The sequence below is a fragment of the Carcharodon carcharias genome, chromosome 5 (genome assembly GCF_017639515.1).
Source record: "Carcharodon carcharias isolate sCarCar2 chromosome 5, sCarCar2.pri, whole genome shotgun sequence".
In the NCBI taxonomy this organism is placed as follows: domain Eukaryota; kingdom Metazoa; phylum Chordata; class Chondrichthyes; order Lamniformes; family Lamnidae; genus Carcharodon; species Carcharodon carcharias.
The window spans coordinates 74,108,102-74,127,740 of record NC_054471.1 but is presented as its reverse complement, the minus strand read 5'-3'; the positions used below and the strand labels follow the sequence as shown (position 1 = coordinate 74,127,740).

The window sequence follows — 19,639 nt, the reverse complement described above, 5'->3', positions numbered from 1 at the left end:
TCCTGGAATCTTCACTCAGTTGCATCTGTAAAAATTCCTGTGATAGGTCAAGATTTGTGAATAATTCACCTCCATTCAGAACAGCAAACAGGTCCTCAATTTTCGTTGGCGAGTACTGATGCACTTCCAGGAAAGAATTAATGGTGATTTTATAGCACCACATATTCTGATAGACTCGTCATCCTTCACTACTGGGACTATTGGAGCTGCCACTCTGCATAATCAACATTTTCAATTATCTGAAAGTTTTCGAATAGTCCTAGTTCCTGCTTGATTTTCTGTTGCATTGAGTAGGGAATTGAACATGGTTTGAAGAATTTTGGAGAAGCTTAAGCCTTCACAGCAAGTTTGGCTTCAATTTTTTTACTAACTCCAAGATCTTCTTTGAAGACATCAGTATGCTTGTCTAACAAGGACTGCAACATAGGGTTGCAATACACTTTATTTATTTTATTCCAGTCCAGCCAAATTTCCTTTCGCCAGTTAATGCCAAAAGCAATGGACGATCCACTTTCACAATGATATGTGGCAACCTTGCTATTTGATCTCCATATTTAGCTTGGATGGACATTTTTCCAAGTATATTCACAGGCTCACCAGTGTAGGTACTAAGCTGGAGGAGGGTTTTCTCTAATGGGCATTTCTTGAAAATGTTCTCCCATGTCTTCTCTGAAGCAATAGAAACAGATGCTCCAGTGTCAACCTCCATTTCAACCATCTTACCATTTAAGGCAATGCCAACTTTTAGTCCTTCATCTAGTTTCAGATCAGACTGAATGTAATGCAATTGCTCTTCTACATTGTCACTATTAGTTTCACTTTCTGTCTTGTCAGGACTCGCATTACTTTTATATTTTGTTTTCAAGTAATGCGTCTTTTTAAACTTCCTGTTTATTTTCAAGCACAATTTGTCTCTGAAATCCTCATGATGCCTTTTTCTTGGTGGTACTGCTTTACTATAATCAGCCTTTGATCTACATGCACGCTGTATGTGTCCTTCTTTTCCATAGTCACGACAATCAGCAGTTTTCCACTTACAGGCTTCTACATTATGCCCTATTCCATTACAGTGGTAACATGTTTGGAAGCAAATATACTCTGACTTTACTATTCTAACTTTGGCATTGTTAGAATGCGCTTTCAAATCTCCAGCTTGTTTCTCTGCCATTTCTATGCTTTGTGCAATCACAAATGCTATCTTCAGTTTCAACTCTTGTTCTGCTAACAACCTACGCTGAATTCTTTCATTTCTTAGTCCACAAACTAAGCGATCATGCAACACTTCTTCCAGGTAACCTTTAAAGTCACAGGCTAGAATTTTTAGCTCGGTGGGTGGACGTGTGCCCGACCTGACAGTGTGTGAAATGACGCATGATGATGCGGCTGAGCATGTGATAGTTCGGTTGGCGGGCGCACGTCAGAGCTGGCAGCACGCCCACCAACAATTAAAAGGCGTATGAAGGCCATTAAGTTAGCAATTGTCCTTAATTTTTCACTGCCCATTGAATCTAATGGTTGACGGGCAGGCAAAAAGGCCAAGTGGCCTTTGCATTTTTTTGGAAACCTCATCCATGGGCAGGATGAGGTTTCCAAAAGCAAATACAAATGAAATAAAAACTTTAATTTTTAATTAAAAACATGTCCCTGCTCATGTGATAGAATCACATGAGGGGACCTGTTTTATTAAATTTTTCTGTTGTTTAGTAATTTTTCTTCATCCATGTATTATTCAGCACTCTTTCACGCACATGCGCGAAGTTTGAGCTAGGCTCGCACGCCCTCCTCCCCCTGCCCGCACAGGCAGCACTCAGCGCTGCCACTTGTGTATCACACTGGTTGAGCCTCAATTGGCTTTATACCCTTATTTACCAAAAATCCAACAACTTCAGTCTTGAAAACTTCAAGTCAAATTCAGTGAGCAAACAGTGTTCCAGATTTCCAGTGTGTACGTGCTTGCTGAATTCACCCCTAAAATAAGATTATGCCCTATTGCTCTTAATGTCCCCACCAGACAAAATAGATTCTCTAGTTACCCTAATCAATCCCTCTATCATTTAAACACTTTGATTAGATCACCCCCTACCTCTGCACCTTCTAAACTCAAAAGAATATCTCTCTTCTTTCTTCATTCCTTTAAAGCTTATTATTTTGGTGAAGCTGTGCTGTGCCTCCTCCAATATATCTTTCTAAAACTAAATGCACTACTGTAAAGGTCTGACTAAGGCTCTATACAATTGAAGCATCAATTCCTCACTTTTGTATTCCATCCCCCTTGAGAAAAAGACGATCATTCAATTTCACTTTTTGACTATTTCTTGTACCTGTACACTAGTTTTAAATGATTTACATATATGGGCATTCAAGTTCATTTGCTCCTCCTCCTCTCACCATTAAGAAAATATTCCAAAACAAAAATAAAAATTCCTGGAAAAACTCAGCAAGTCTGGCAGCATCTGCAGAGAGGAACACAGTTAATGTTTCGAGTCCGTATGACTCTTCAACAGAACTAAGTAAAAATAGAAAAGAGGTGAAATATAAGCTGATTTAAGGGGGGGTTGGGACAAGTAGAGCTGGATAGGGGGCCAGTGATAGGTGGAGATAGCCAAAAGATGTCATAGACAAAAGGACAAAGAGGTATTGAATGTGGTGATATTATCTAAAGAATGTGCTAATTAAGGGTAGAAAGCAGGACAAGCAAGGTGCAGATAGCCCTAGTGGGGTGGGGTGGGGTGAAGGAATCGAAATAGGCTAAAAGGTAGAGATAAAACAACGGATGGAAATACATTTAAAAATAATGGAAATAGGTGGGAAAAGAAAAATCTATATAAATTATTGGGAAAAAAGGAGGGGATCGGAAAGGGGGTGGGGATGGAGGAGAGAGTTCGTGATCTAAAACTGTTGAACACAATATTCAGTCCGGAAGGCTGTAAAGTGCCTAGTCGGAAGATGAGGTGCTGTTCCCCCAGTTAGCGTTGAGCTTCACTGGAACAATGCAGCAGGCCAAGGACAGAAAAGAAAATATTCCAATTTGTCTTTCACGTATTCAAAGTGAATGAGTTCACACTTCTTCACGCTGAACTCCATCTGCAATTTGCTCTGTGTATATTCCTTTGTAGCTTCCTAATGAAGAATATCTTCACAATATCAAAGAAAATGACTACATTTTTGCATTTAAAAATTATTTCAGTTTTCTATCCAACCAGGAATTATGTAGTGAGGAACAGTCTGACCTAACAAGGGTATTCTCAGTTGTATGAAGTGATCACAGTCACGGTTGACAAAATGGTGAGGAGCCAGTTTACACAAATAATTTAATTGCCAACATAAATCAAACTAGTTTCAAGGATGTGTTTTTTCGTGGCCTTATATAGAAAAGAATGCTTTCCGAGTACATTATCAAAGTTATTGGTCTCTGTTCAGAGCTGAAAAAATCTATTGATAGACTGGGACAGTAATAAGTAGCTAACAGTGTGAAGTTATACCTATTAAGACCACACATGTCAGTTCTCTTGCCATAATGTGCTTGCAAATTAGATTGACAATACTAATTCTAAATTATAAGTTAATTTTTTTGTAATGGTAAGTTATTTCATGGGTGACACAGTACGCATAATGATACTGCAATATTTCACCGTGACCATTTCACAAATATTGGACGAAATTTTACACCAGTGGGATTTTACAGTCCCCTGAAGTCAATGGACTTTTGAATGGCTTGCCGCATTTTACAGTCCCACCCATGCTGCGACAGGGCCATAAAATTCTGCCCAATGAGACGGATGTCACTGTTCTTTTGACTGGGTATATTGGTTAAATTAAATACACTGATAATTCAATTATTTTTTACAGGGGACAAAAGGCTCAGCAGGATCAAAAGGAGAGGTAGGCCAGCCAAAAAAGGCTAGCAAAGGAATTGTTCATATAATATTTAAATATTATAAAATTATAATACTAGCACTATTATTTAGAGTCTTTTTCTCCTAGCCAGGTGACCCAGGAGAATCAGGCACTGCAGGCATTAGAGGTCAAAAGGGAGAACCTGGCTTACCTGGTAGAACTGGGCACCCAGGGCCTAAAGGAAACAACGGACTTTCAGGTGCACCAGGACCACCAGGACCAGAAGGAATTTCTGTAGGTGTACACCTAATTTTATTTTTATATAATTTCTTGTTTAGTATGCTTTTGCTCATTCCTAATGCCAAACTGTTTTAATAGGGAAGAGCCATTTCAGATGAATACATCCGACAGGTTTGCATGGATGTGCTAAGAAGTAAGTATGAAGCATTAATCCTTCCAGATTTAAAATCAGCTGAAATTAGTTAAAATGTTCACAGTGAAGAAAGCTTTGCCCTAATGCTATTTTCAGTGAGAGAATTCAGTGTAGAATCTTGTTGAAGTGTAAATGGACCGGGGTGAAGAATTTCACTTATGTGGAGAGATTATAAAATTTCAGGTTGTCCTCCTTAGGTCAGAGGAGGCTAAGGGAAGATTTAATAGAGGTGTTCAAAATTATGAAGGTTTTTTTTGCATAGACTATACAAAGTGAAACTTCACTGGCAGATGGAGATTTAAGGTAATTGGCAAAAGAATCAGAGAGGACATTTTTTTATGCATTGAGTTATGATCTGGAATTCAATGCCTAAAAGGGTGGCGGAAATAGACTTAATTTTAACTTTCAGTAGGGAATTGGATAAATACTTGAAGGGGACATTTTACACTTGACAGAGAGGGAATAGTAGAGTGGCTTAAGTATTTTGCCTTAGTGCTTATGGAGGAAAGTAAGAGTGTGGGAGTAGTTAAAGAGGATGAATAAGAACCACTGTTGGAGATAAATATTCAAATTATGTTAAAAATGTTAATAGGACTAAAAATAGAAGAGTCACTAGGCCAAGATGGTGTACATCCCAGAGTACTCCATAACAACTGGCGAGGGGATTTGCAGAGATATTGAACATAATTTTCAAAGAATTGTTGGAAACAGGAATTGTGCCAAATGACAACTATTACATCCTTGATAATAAAAAAGGTAAAAAGGTTAAGCTGGGAAATTGTAAACTTTTTAGGGTATTTTGGAATCAAACTTGTGATGCTGCTAAGAAAGCAAGCTCTTTTTAGAAACAAGCCCAATATGCTCACCATTCCTCAACACTGCAATTGAGGAAGAAATCATTCTGGTTATATGAACATAAGAAATAGGAATAGAAGGAGACCATATGGCCCCTTGAACCTGTTGTGCCATTCAATACAATCGTGGCTCATCTATCTCAGCTCCACTTTTCTGTCTGGCTCCCATATCCCTTCATTCCCTGAGAGATCAAAAATCTGTCTATCTCAGCCTTGAATATACTCAACAATGGAGCCTCTAGGGTAGAGAATTCTAAAAGTTCACAACCCTCAGTGCAAAAGTTCTCTTCATTTCAGTCCTAAATGATTGACCATTTACCCCAAGGCTGTGTCCCCCATGTTCTAGATTCCCCAGGCAGGAGAAAGAACCTCTAGGTCTCTCTACCCTGTTAATCTCCTTCAAAATTTTGTCTGTTTCAATGAGGTAACCTCTCATTCTTCTAAACTCCAGTATATAGACCCAGTTTACTCAGCTATTCATCATAATACAGCTCTCTCATCCTAGGAACTAATCTAGTGAACCTTTGCTGTACTGCCTCCAAGGCAAGTATCTCCTTCCTTAGATATGGAGACCTAACATGCATAAGGTACTCCAGATGTGAACTCACCAAAGTCCTATACCACTGTTGCAAGACTTTCTTATTCTTGTACTCCAGTATCCTTGCAGTAAAAGAGAACATGCCATTTGCCTTCCTAATTGCTTGCTCTACCTGAATGCTAACTTTTTGTGTTCCTTGCACAAGTACATCAACAATTAAAAGTATTCCGCTTTTTAAAAAAAACCTGTTTTTCCATTCTTCCTACCAAAGCGAATGCCCTCACACTTCCCCATGTCACCTTGTTACCTACTCATTAACCTGTCTATATATTTTGCAGCCTCTTTGTGTCCTCCTCACAGCTTACATTCCCACCCAGCTTTGTATTGTCAGCAAACTTGGATATGTTACTCTCAGTCTCTTTGTCTATATAATGACCTCTGGGCTGGAGGTGTCTTCTTTTCATCTGATACCACCATTTCCTCCTTCACAAGGTGCTACATCCTCAATTGCACTATGTATGTATGTATATTCCAAGTTCTATATGGTCAGTGGCGTAGTGCCTAAATTTTGACATACAGGGGCTCCAAGAAAATGTGTTGGCCATATCATTTCTAAATCTACAATTATGTTGTTTTCCTATGTATTAATCATTTGAGTCCCCAAATGTCAGTAAAACTGTGTTTTTTAAGTGAAAAATATTAGTGCTGGTAGGCATTTTATTTCTAACCATGTGGTACTTTGAATCATTAGACTTTAGCATAGCTAGAATTTCATTATACAACAGTCTAATCATTTAATTCAAGCCTCTTAAAAACATGAATTACAGAAATCTTTATTCACTTCTGACTGGAGGATGGTATATTGAGGGGACACTGTTTTTCTTGATTTGGGTGTACAGGGCACAATTTCAAAATTTGAAGATGCAAGACTTGGAAGCATTGTGAACTGTGAGGAGGATAGTGATAGACTTCAGGAGGATATAGACAGGCTGGCTGTCAGGGCAGACAAGTGGCAGGTGAAATTTAATGTAGAGAAGTGTGAAGTGATACATTTTGGTCAGAAGAACGAGGAGGGGTGCCACAAAATAAAGGGTACAAATCTAAAGGAAATGCAGGTACAGAGAGCCTTGGGCGTATATGTGCATAAATCACTGAAGGTGGTAGGACAGTTTGAGAAAGCAATTAATAAATTATACTGAATCCTGGGTTTTATAAATAGGAGCACACAGCACAAAAGTAAATAAATTATGAACTTTTATAAAATACTGGTTCAGCCTCAACAGGAAGGATGTGAAGGTTTTAGAAAAGGTGCAGAAAAGATTTATGAGAATGGTTCTGAGATTCAGAGACTTCAGCTATGTGGATAGATTGGCATACCTAGGGCTTTCCTCCTTGGAGAAGAAAAGGTTGAGAGGAGATTTGTTAGGTTTGTTCAAAATCATTAGGGGTCTAGATAGAGTAAGTAAGGAGAAACTGTTCCCATCGGCAGAAGGTCGAGAACCCTAAGGTGATTAACAAAAGAATCAGAGGTGACATGAGAAAAAACTTCTTTATGCAATAAGTGATTTTGATCTGAATGCACTGTCTGGATGTGTGGTGGAGACAGATTTAATTGCTGTTTTCAGAAGAGAATTGAGTAATTATCAGAAGCGAAAAGATTTCACAGGGCTACAGGGAAAAGGTGGAGGAATGGGATGAGCAAAACTGCTGTTGCAGAGAACTGAAGAGACAATGGCAGGGGTTTTCCTGTGCCCACCAGTGTCAGGCATCTTCGGTGGCAAGAGTAGACAACATGGCGCAACCAGTTTCATGATGGCGGGCCGCGTTCTCAGCCATCGGACATCAGGAACCTCATTGTAATACATCAGCATATCATTATTAGGATAGGATATGAGGCTCTCGTCGGGACTTGGAAAAATTTATTAATTTTGCTTGCAATCTCCACCCCTCCATCATTTTCACGTGGTCCATCTCTGACACTTCCCTTCCCTTCCTTGACCTCACTGTCTCAATCTCTGGTGATAGACCAATATCCATTACAAACCCACCGACTCCCACAGCTACCTCGACTACAGCTCCTCACACCCCGCTTCCTGTAAGGACTCCATCCCATTCTCTCAGTTCCTTCGCCTCCGTCGCATCTGTTCCGATGATGCTACCTTCAAAAACAGTTCCTCTGACACGTCCTCCTTCTTCCTTAACCGAGGTTTTCCACCCACGGTCGTTGACAGGGCCCTCAACCGTGTCCGGCCCATCTCCCGCACATCCGCCCTCACGCCTTCTCCTCCCTCCCAGAAACATGATAGGGTCCCCCTTGTCCTCACTTATCACCCCACCAGCCTCCGCATTCAAAGGATCATCCTCTGCCATTTCCGCCAACTCCAGCATGATGCCACCACCAAACACATCTTCCCTTCACCCCCCCTGTCGGCATTCCGTAGGGATTGTTCCCTCCGGGACACCCTGGTCCACTCCTCCATCACCCCCTACTCCTCAACCCCCTCCTATGGCACCACCCCATGCCCACGCAAAAGATGCAACACCTGCCCCTTCACTTCCTCTCTGCTCACCGTCCAAGGGCCCAAACACTCCTTTCAAGTGAAGCAGCATTTCACTTACATTTCCCCCAACTTAGTCTACTGCATTCGTTGCTCCCAATGTGGTCTCCTCTACATTGGAGAGACCAAATGTAAACTGGGCAACCGCTTCGCAGAACACCTGCGGTCTGTCCGCAAGAATAACCCAAACCTCCCTGTCGCTTGCCATTTTAACACTCCACCCTGTTCTCTTGCCCACATGTCTGTCCTTGGCTTGCTGCATTGTTCCAGTGAAGCTCAACGCAAACTGGAGGAACAACACCTCATCTTCCGACTAGGCACTTTACAGCCTTCCGGACTGAATATTGAATTCAACAACTTTAGGTCTTGAGCTCCCTCCTCCATCCCCACCCCTTTTCTGTTTCCCCCTTCCTTTTGTTTTTTTTTCCAATAAATTATATAGATTTTTCTTTTCCCACCTATTTCCATTATTTTTAAATATTTTTAAATCTTTTAATGCTCCCCCCACCCCCACTAGAGCTATACCTTGAGTGCCCTACCATCCATTCTTAATTAGCACATTCGTTTAGATAATATCACCAACTTTAACACCTATGTGTTCTTTTGTTCTGTTGTTTGTGACATCTTTTGATGATCTGCTTCTATCACTGCTTGTTCGTCCCTACAACCACACCAACCCCCTCCACTTCTCTCTCTCTCCACCCCCCTACACACCTTAAACCAGCTTATATTTCAACTCTTTCTTGGACTCACTCAAGTTCTGTCGAAGGGTCATGAGGACTCGAAACGTCAACTCTCTTCTTCTCCGCCGATGCTGCCAGACCTGCTGAGTTTTTCCAGGTAATTCTGTTTTTGTTTTTTATCATTATTAGGCCTGCCCGCCAGAATCAGTTTGGGGGGAGGTTGAGAGGGGAGGAATAAAGGTGTCAGGATGGGGTGAGGTTGGGGGGGAATGAAGGTGTCAGGATGGAGTGAGGTTGGGGGGGGGCTAATGAAGGTGTCAGGATGGAGTAATGTTGGGAGGGGGAGAATGAAGGTGTCAGGATGGGGTAATGTTGGGAGGGGGGAATAAAGGTGTCAAGATGGGGTAAGGTTGGGAGGGGGAAAATGAAGGTGTCAGGATGGGGTGAGGTTGGGAGGTAGCTGTAAGGGGGGGGGTGGTGGAAGATGCAATGGAAGGAGTGCAGAGAGGGGAGGGTGTCCGGTGGAATGAATGGTTACAGAGAATGGAGGCTATCCAGGGGAGGAAGGGGTGCAGAGAGAGGAGGATGTCTGGAGGGTGGAAGGGGTGCAGAAAAGGGAGAGAGTAAGGGTGAAGGAAGAAGTAAGAGTGGAGGAAAGAGTCAGGAAGTGAGTAGGAGTGAGGCTGAAGGAGAAGTGAGGCTTGAGGAAGAAGTAAGGCTGGAGGAAGGAGTCGGGAAGAGGAACCAAGGGTAACAGAAGAGGTAAGGATGAAGGAAGGAGTCAAGAAGGGGGAGGGATGAAGTGGGGGGAGTCCGGGGGTGGCAGGAAGATTGGGGGAAGGGATGCAGAGGGGGGTGAATGTGCAGGTGAACACGAACGGGAGGTGTTGGATAAGTCCACATCTGCCTTCTGGGGAGCAAACTGAGGGTGGGTGTGGTATGAGGAAAGGTGAGAAAGACTGAGGGCAGAGTGAGGTGATAAGGTGGGAGGGTGAGAGTTTGACAGTACCAATAGAAGGGATGGTGAGGGTGGTTGGTAGGGAACCGGAGGCAGACACGGACCCTGAGGGTAGGAAGGAGGAAGTCGGGAGGCGAATGTGGATGGGGGTGGGATTTTCAGGAAGGAAGGGAACATGCACATTCACCTGGACATCCCCGAAGCAAAAGGGTTGTGGCTGGTAGGTAACAAAGGGGAGGTGGAAGGTGATGTCGGGGGGCTCAACTGTGATGGGAGAGAGGAAATAGGTGACCAAGGGAGGATAAAAGATGGGGGGCACACAATGCAGTGAAACCAGACCATGCTTGCTAAATTGAAAATGAAATGAGAGCCATGGTGGGCGAGGTCATGTGCCTCATAGGAATGTGATCAGCAGGTGGGCGGAAATGCAGGCCAGCTCAGATGGACAACTGAAAGTGAACCCCAGCAGGCAGCATTCAAAGTGCTCAGGACATTGAAATGAGTGTGAAACATGAAGTATCTGCGTCCGTGGGAGAGTGCTTGCACGAGGCTTCAAAAGGTCCTGCCACACACTCACTTTTCCCTCCAAAATCACTCGTGGACCGGCTACTCTCTCTGCATTGATGGGTTTTCCAGGCTACTTATTTCCACCACTTCACTGGAGGAGGAGTCCTCTTGGCTGGAGGTGAGGACATGGATGGAGCTGAAGGACTGGCTGGCTGAGGGTGATGGTCCCTTGGCAGAGCTCCCTGTGAACCAAAGTAGAGATAATAGTGCATGGCAGCAGAGTCAAAAACAAGAGAGAGAGCATACACAGTTGCGTTGAGGGAGGGATGATGTGGTGCAGGATTCTCAGGTGAGTTTTCGCTGCTGACCTCACTATCGCCACAGACAGGGTCCATATCCTCACCAGTCAGCATGATGGCACGCTCCTCAAAGTGAGTGAGGGGCCTAATATGGACCACTCAAGCCCCTGGGACTTCTCCAGGCTGACATGAGCAGGCTTCTCCTGCATGTAAACAAATGGAGAGAGTGTGAGCGGGACACATGGCATTGCATGGAATATTTTTATAGTGAGCAGCGCCATGGACAGGGATGAGGATGTGAGCTCAAGAGGATATGAGCCTGATGTGAGGGTGTGTGAGAGTTAGTGGTGTTGTCCCTTGAGGTGTGAGGCACCTGTGGATGTGTGATGGGTTTGTGAGTGTGTGAGTTGAGAGTGATAAGAAAAGTGAGTTAGCCTGGCGGAGTGGATGAGACCATTCACCCTGTGGTATCACTGGGTGGCTGTCTTCATTTGCAGGGCATTTGCACTGACCACCGCTGCCACTGCCTACCAAGCCTGATTGGCAATGCTGCTGCCCATCCTGCGGCCAGAGTGGGGGTAGAGGACCCCGTGGCGGGCTTCCACGACATCCAAAAGGCATTCCAGTGATGTGTCACTAAACCTGGGGGCTGCAGTCTTTTTGCCTTTCATGGACATCTTCCCTGCAGTAGTCATGACTTGGAAGCACTGAGGTGTGTGTGAACAGCTGGACTTTACATATGGCTCCAGGCGTGATGCAGCGGCGAGGTGATGGCGGGCGGGCAAATGAGAACCCGCCTGCCATCAAAACAGTATGTTTCCCAGGAATGCGTAAATAATGTGGCAGGATTGGGACGATACGGCTCCCGCTACCACACTTAGTGAAAACCTGGGACAATTCCACCCAATGTGCCAAATGGACCTTTTCTGTGCTGTAACCGTTCTATGGTTCTAGTATAGATACAATCAAGGAAGTTGATAAACACATGAGGAAGAAAAAAGCTAAAGATTACCCTGATAGTGTAATCAAGAAGAGTGGGAGGAGGCTTGTATCGAACATAAACACCAACATAGGTGGGGTAGCCTGTTTCTGTGCTGTAAATTCCATGTAAAGCTGCCAGCACGGAATACAAACACTATGGCCTGAATTTTACCATTGGCGGGTGGGTACAATCAGCCCTCGACCACGATTTTGCGCTAATGGGCTAATTAAGGCCTGCCCAGCATGAAATGCGTCTTCCCAATGGTCAGGAAGGGCCGGGCGTGGTTGAGACCCTGTCGGCCGCCAGATCCAATGGTGACCCGGCAGCCAGTTTAAAAATGGCACAGGCTGCTCCTTGAGGGCTGCCAGGGAAGAACATATTTGCAGCGTTCTGAACACCAAAGTTATGGCCTTAAATGCAGCTGGAGACGCCAGGCGGGAGGGCAGGTCAGGTGGGCACTCAGTCCCCCCGTTTTCTGATGAGAGCCTCGCGGTCCTCCTGGAGGATGTGGCTGCCAGGAGGGCACCCTTGTCCCCAGAGATGGAAGGAGGAGGCCACTGCACCTCACAAAAACAGCTTGGGAGGAGGTGGCAGTGCAAGTCAGCAGCCACGACATTGTGCAGCACACATGGGTGCAGTGCCACAAAAGGTTTAACAACCTGCTGCACTCAGGAAGGGTGAGTACTGTGTTGGCATGGATCAGTTTGGTGAAGTGTTAAGGGCTGGCATTCCCCCATGGAACTCAGAGGTGTTAGAGTCTGAGTGCCAATTGTCAGTGACACCAGAGCTGGCTAAGGGGGTGAGCCCTGACTGCTTGGACTGAGTGCCTTGTGGCTCGAGGGCCACAACTCGGATGTGCCCCGCAAAGTATTCCTCAGGTGGGGTTGGCTAAGCTGCAATGGTACTGCAGGTAGACAGTGGACTAATCCATGCTTCTCTGTCCTTTCAGGAGAAGACGACCCATAACAACATTGAAAGGCTGCAGACAGGCGGAGGCCCCCCCAAACTTCCTAATCCTATTCAGATTCTAGCAGGGCGCCTTGGAACTGGTGAGGTGCCATGCATCTCGGTCAACTGGCCGTGGAGAGGCTAGGGTGTCAGACGAAGGTAAGAGTGCAATGCATAGAGATGAGAGTTTCGGATGGTGCAAACATTGTTATGTAGTCTCATCATTGATGGGAGCCTCAAAACTGGATTCTCCATTGATCATTGAAAGAAGATGACACCATGATGCAGATCTCTATTGTCTCACCAGGGTGCCTGGCATGCACAGTGACAGTGTGATGACTTAAACTAGTGACATGTTGTTGTTCTCCCTTAGATTCGCCGGCACGCACTCAATTGCAGGGCCCCAAAGAGCCACCCCTGTCGCCAAAGGACCACTAGGCTTCACATGCACACATATCAAACCCGCTCTCTGAACCAGGCACCAGTGCAGATACCTGCACTTCAGTGGGCATTAGATCCTTGGCTGGAATGTTGGAGCACAGCTGTGAGAGCACTTCACGGTCGTTTGAGGAGCAGGCAAAAGCAGAGAGTGCCCAGGGCGCCGGCAGTAGGAGGACTGCTGGAGACCAGGACGATATTGAGTCATAGGCAGATGATGAGCTTCTGGAGTCGTCCATTAGGCGACAGATGCTAGATGCCCAGCGTGATGCGTGGGAGAATCTGGCGGAGATCCATGAGGGTATGTTGCCATGGTCCCTGTTGTGGAAGAGTCCATGCGAAGCATGAGCACTGCGTTGACCCTCATGGCCGAGCACACTGCCATCTCCATTGAGAGAGTGGCTATTCTCATGGAAAGGCAGAATCAGGGGTTCCTGTTGTTGCACTCGGAACTGCAAGCCCTCACACGGGCAATGATCTCAGGTGGTCAGTGCCAGTGTTGGAGATGGATGAGGCACCCAGTAGCCCAGCTAGGTGCCTGTCCATCAATGACGAGCAGGAAGATCTAGAGCTACCCCACTCTGGCGCAGGAGCTGCTTATCATCTCTGTGCGCTCTCCTGAGGATGCTCTGGATAACAGCAGCAGCTCCTCCGCCCCTCTGCTAGTGATCACGGCATCGGATGAGGCTACGATGACTGGGGAGATGCCAGCCGTGGCACTGGCCTCTCCTTCCCAATTGGGGCCAGCACAGGCTGCACTGCCCAGAGGACTACCACCGAGGTCATCAAGGCCAACAAGATACCAAAGTCAGCAGGCTGCCTCCAATGCTGCTGCCAGTGAGGAGGTGGCACCAAGACGTAGCACTAAGTTTAAGGTACCATGAACACAAGAGGAACTGGTCACGGGTGATCTTCTATTGTGTAATTTTTTGTTTATGTTTACTGGTCTGGGAATGAAGACCAGAGAAGGTTATGTAAATTTTTTGGATTGTCAGAATGAGATAAATTTTGTTTTGTCATAATGACTTGCGTATACTTAATCTTTTTATTTTCTTGGTAGAGGGTATGCCATTATGTAATGCTGGACATGAGTGGTTCTAAACCTTATTGCACAGGCACTGAGTAGACTTTGGGTATAAATGAAAGGGTCATTTCAGACATCTGGAATGGACGCAGCAGCCCTGGCATGAGGTGGAAGCAGATCTTTGGCAGCAGGTCAAGACATCCCTGGTGTCCCTACCTCGCTGAAGGATACAGAGGTCTCCCTCCACACCCTCACCGTGCTCCTCTTCCAACTCACTACTGGATTCATCCTCTGTGGCCTGTGGAGCTGTGTCAAGATCCTCTTCCTTTAGTGGGTGTCCCCTTGCCAGTGCCAGATGGTGGACAGCACAGCATGCAACCGCTATCAGTGACACCCGCTCTGGGGGGTATTGTAGTGCTCCCCCGAACAGTCTAGGCATTGGAAGCGCATCTTCAAAAGACCTATGATTGTCTCTATCACCGCCCTTGTGGAGACATGACTCCCATTATAAAACTGCTCTGCTCCTGTGGTGGAGAGGCATCATTATCCACCTTTTCAATGGATAGCCCTTGTCATCCAGCAGCCATCTATCTAGTCAGGCTGGAGCACTGAATAGCCTCGACATCTGGGAGTGTCTCAGGGTATAAGCATCATGGACGCTGCCAGGGTACCATGCACAAGACTTGCAGAATCTGCATCTGTGGTCTCATACTATCTGGACGTTCATCGAGCGGAATCCCTTCCTGTTCACATTGGCACCCGACTCACCCGCTGGAGCTTTGATGGCCACATGTGTGCACCCGATTGCATCCTGGATGCAGGGAACCCAAAAATCACTGCAAAGCCTCTGGCTCTCTCGCCTGGCTGGCCTCATCCATACTGAAATGAATAAATGTCATTACCTGCCTGAACAGAGCTTCTGTCACCAGCTTGACACAACTGTGGACAGCTGATTGGGACATTCCACAAAGATCCTCCGTTGACCCCTTGAAAGAACCGGAGGCATAGATGTTGAGGGCCACTGTGCCCTTCAGAGCCACTGGCATGGATTTTCCCACACAGCTGGAAAGGATCTCAGGCCCAATCATCTGACAAATGAAGGTCACAGTCTCCCTTGAGAGGCAGAGCCTCCTTTGGCATTGTTTCTCGGACATATTGAGATAGCTGCATCGCCACCTGTAAACCCTGGCAGCAGGATAGTGGCGTCTTCTGCGGTCCCTTCCGCTTTGGACTACCTGCTGGCTCTGCATCCCTTGTGCCTGTGCCTCTCCTTTCCCAGGTCGCTCCCCTAGAATCTGCATTGGGACACCTGGCCTCCCCCCCTTTCTGCCCCTTTCTTCCTCAGAGGAGGAGGTGCCACCAGCAGAGAACACAATCCCCATTACCAGGGTAAAAGAAGGCTGTCTGATACCTGGAAGGGTCCACACGGTCAAAATTGGAGATACCAATGAGTCCTGAAATGAAGCCTAGAAACACTAAGAATGAAGTTCAGAACTGAGATGAAGCTATCATGTTCAAATAAGCAACCAGCAGCAAACTATCTTCTAATCTCTTCACTACTCACACTGGCAATGCTGCTTACCCTTTTTAATCCTGCCCTTGGATGAGGTTTTGCAAAATGTGGGCTGCCTTCCTACCCATTTTGCCTGTGCGACAAGTGTAAAATCACATGGGCAACCTAAAATTGAGTTCAGCTGGGTTTTTAATGGCCTTAAGTGGCCTCTTAAGTGATGGTGGGCATGGCTTTGACACTCGCGCGTGCCCGCCAACCTGAAGATTGCGCACATGTGGGATAACGTCAGGACTTTTGCCCGGCATCTTTTCGTGCTATTTTACGCCTGATCAGGTCAGGCGCACGCCTGATCAGGTCAGGCCCACACCTGCCCACAAGGCGCAAAACTGTGCCCTATATTGCATTTCACATCCACAGGCCCTCACAGCCAAGGAATTCATGTTGAGTAGGAAAACGCAGCAGGGTGTTTGGGGGTATTGATGCTGCTTTACATCCTGGGAACCTTGAGCTTCAAAGACCCTGAAATGCCTCTTTATGAGAAATCAATGTGCAGGGAGTTATAAGGTCTGTATTTTTTTACAGTCAGGGAGGTGTACAGAAAATGGTAGATAGGTTGCTGATGAAGCAACCTGCTTTGTCCTATATGGCATAAGCTTCTTGTGTATTGTTTCCCATAGACCTTATAACCTGGTATATTTGGTACCCAATCCTCACCGTCTTACAGCTGCGTCTCAGTAATGGCTACCATGTCACTGAATTTGCATCTGTGTATTAGAACATAAGACCATAAGAACTAGGAGCAGGAGTAGGCAATTCAGCCCCTCGAGCCTGCCCCGCCATTCAATATGATCATGGCTGATCTCATTTCGGCCTCAACTCCAATTTCCTGTCCTCTTCCCACAACCTTTCAACCCGTTACTAATTAAAAATCTGTCTATGTCCTCCTTAAATTTATTCAGCGTCCCAGCATCCACTGCACTCTGAGGTAGTGAATTCCACAGATTCACGACTCTTTGAGAAAAGTAATTCCTCCTCATCTCTGATTTAAATCTACCACCCCTTAGGCTAAAACTATGGCCTCTCGTTCTAGAATGCCCCACAAGGGGAAACATCCGCTCCACGTCTACTTTGCCTATCCCCTTTAGCATCTTATATACCTCAATTAGATATCCTCTCATCCTTCTAAACCCTAGCGAGTAAACTGCACAATCTGTCCTCATAAGACAAACCCCGCATCTCCGGAATCAGTCTAATGAACCTCCTCTGAACCGCCTCCAATGCAACCAAAACCTTCCTCAAGTAAGGAGACCAAAACTGTGCACAGTACTCCGGTGTGGTCTCACCAATGCCTTGTACAGTTGCAACAACACTTCCCTATTTTTATACTCTATTCCTTTTTACAATAAATGCCAAAATTCCATTTGCCTTCCTTATTACCTTCTGTACCTGCATACTAGTTTTCAGCGATTCATGCACGGGGACACCCAGATCCCTCTGCACTGAAGCATTCTGAAGATTCTTTCAATTTAAATAATAAGTCGCCTTTTTATTCTTCTGACCAAAATGGATAACCTCACACTTATCCACGTTTGCCAAAGTTTGGTCCATTCACCCAACCTCTCCATATCCATTTGTAAATTTCTTATTTCTTCATTGCAACTTACTTTCCCACCTATTTTGGTGTCATCTGCAAATTTAGCTATGGTACCTCGTATCCCTGAATCTGAGTCATTAATATAGATTGTAAATAGTTGGGGCCCAAGGAACGAACCCTGTGGCACGCCACTAGTTACAGTTTGCCATCCAGAAAAAGACCCATTTATCCTGACTCTCTGCTTTCTGTTGGTTAACCAATCTTCTATTCTAGCTAGTATATTACCCCTAACTCCATGTGAACTTATCTTGTGTATTAATCTTTTGTGCGGCACCTTATCAAAGGCCTTTTGGAAGTCCAGATATATTACATCTACAGGATCCCCAATATCCACTTTGCTTGTCACATCTTCAAAGAACTCTAGAAAATTAGTCAAACATGATTTACCTTTCATAAAACCATGCTGACTCTGATGGATTGAATTTTGACTTTCCAAATGCCCCATTACTACTTCCTTAATAACGAATTCCAACAATTTCCAACGACAGACGTTAAACTAACTGTCTATAGTTTCCTACTTTCTGCCTCCCCACCTTTTTGAATAAGGGCGTTATATTAGCATTTTTCCAATCCACTGGAACTTTTCCAGAATCCAGGGAATTTTGGAATATTATAGCCAATGCATCCACTACCTCTGCTGCCACTTCCTTTAAGACCCTGGGATGTAGGCCATCAGGTCCTGGGGACTTGTCACCCTTTAATCCCATTAGTTTGCTCAGTACTTCTTCTCTAGTGTTGTTGGTTGTTCTAAGTTCCTGCTTCTCTACACCCTCTGGACTACCTGTTACTATTGGGGTAGAAGTATTCAGTTTGTTTTTTATACTCTACATTTGTTTATTTGAATGTTTATTTGGGTCACAAACCTTAAACTGTCCTTTAACTCTAACGTTGTATTGGGTATATTTCTTATTTCTCTCTCCAAATTTACATCTTTTAATTTTCCCCTACCTCTATTGTCTAAAGTACATTTTCTGATGGTCACTCTAATCGCTTCCTTTTCATTTGTTTTTGAACTTTTATTAATATTAACTTTTCCATCTGGGCTCAACTCCCCATTTACCAGTGTAAATTCCTTGGGCAGGATTTTTAGGTCGGTGGGCACGATCGGCAGGCCTGGGAGCGGTCAGGGAACGGACCACTGCCTGCGATCAGCCCCAACTGCGATTTCATGCTGGCTGGCCAAATAATTCTCAACGCTGCTGGGGTGGGGGTAGGTGGAGGGCGGGCGCTGACATAAGTGCAGGCGTGGGGGAGTGCGGAATGAAAGCTCCTTGAAGGCAGAGAGTTGCCTCAGGGAGCTGAAGAATTTAAAACTAAGAAATACAGATCTTAAAAACCAGAAAACAATGTCCACGCATCAGAATCAGCAGAATCAGTCATCTGAACATATACATGATAAAAATTCTGTCCATACATTTTTAATTTTTTTTATTTACCACAGAAACCTCATTTCCGCCTTTGGATGAGGTTTCATCAAAAATGCAAAGTTCACCCAGCAGATTTGCCGTCTGCCAACTGTAAGGTTGGACGAACCATGAAAAATTGGGGACAACTTTAATGGGCTTAATTGCCCTCTTAATTGTTGCGTGCTTCTGAGTTTTGCGTGAGCCGGCCAACCGAAATATCGCACAAGAGTAGGATGACATCGGGACACCCGCCTGATGTCATCACGCACTATTTTAAGCTTGAGTGGGTCAGGCGCGTGCCAGCACACCAACCTAAAAATTCTGCCCCTTGTGACCATCCTATTTATCCTTTCCCTGATACCAGGGAGGCCACATATCATGTGGTCTTCTCAATCCTACTTACGAAGGATGCTATCTATCTCCCTAATTATTGAATTCTCATCAATTATCTCAACACAATTTCCCTCCTCTTCTGTCCTTTGCATAACCTCCTGCTCCAAGGTCCCATGCCCACATCCTGGCTGTCCTCCTGACAGTCCTTGTCCTTACTTTCACAGGTAGCAAATAGATTGTAACTGTTGACTAGATCAGTTTCTGCAGATCCTCCATCTCTACCTAACTTGGGTTCCCCTTATTCTGTATACAATCAATCACACCACCCCCATTCTGAACCTGCACCTTCTATGAGATGTGACCAACCTCTGGAACAAACTGACCCTCTCCCTTATGTGTCAGCATATGTCCAACTTAATTGGCAGAATCTTGCCCTTGTCGGGTGGGCTCGGTGGAGGTGATCGGGGAGCCAACCACTGTCTGCAATCAGGTCCAGAAGGTGATTAAATGCTGGTGGGCCAATTAAGGCCTACCCGGCGTGAAACTTGAGCAGCAGCGCTCAACGCTGCCTGTGCGGACAGAGGGAGCAAGGCGAGCGCAAACTTCACGCATGCATGTGAGTGTGCATTTGATAATCTCCCTGAGGCACAGAGCTGCCTCAGGGATATGAAGAG

At 45.3% G+C, this 19,639-nt stretch overlaps 1 protein-coding gene across 2 annotated transcripts in view; it reads left to right on the top strand.

The window, feature by feature from the left end:
* The window catches only part of LOC121278460 (collagen alpha-1(XXI) chain-like), a 468,271-nt gene that overhangs the window by 410,528 nt on the left and 38,104 nt on the right, over positions 1 to 19,639 (top strand). For both annotated transcript variants that reach the window (XM_041188910.1, XM_041188909.1), the window contains 3 exons: positions 3,850 to 3,882; positions 3,985 to 4,131; positions 4,216 to 4,270. In XM_041188910.1, coding sequence (XP_041044844.1) covers positions 3,850 to 3,882; positions 3,985 to 4,131; positions 4,216 to 4,270 — 235 coding nt within the window. The remainder of the gene's footprint in view (positions 1 to 3,849; positions 3,883 to 3,984; positions 4,132 to 4,215; positions 4,271 to 19,639) is intronic.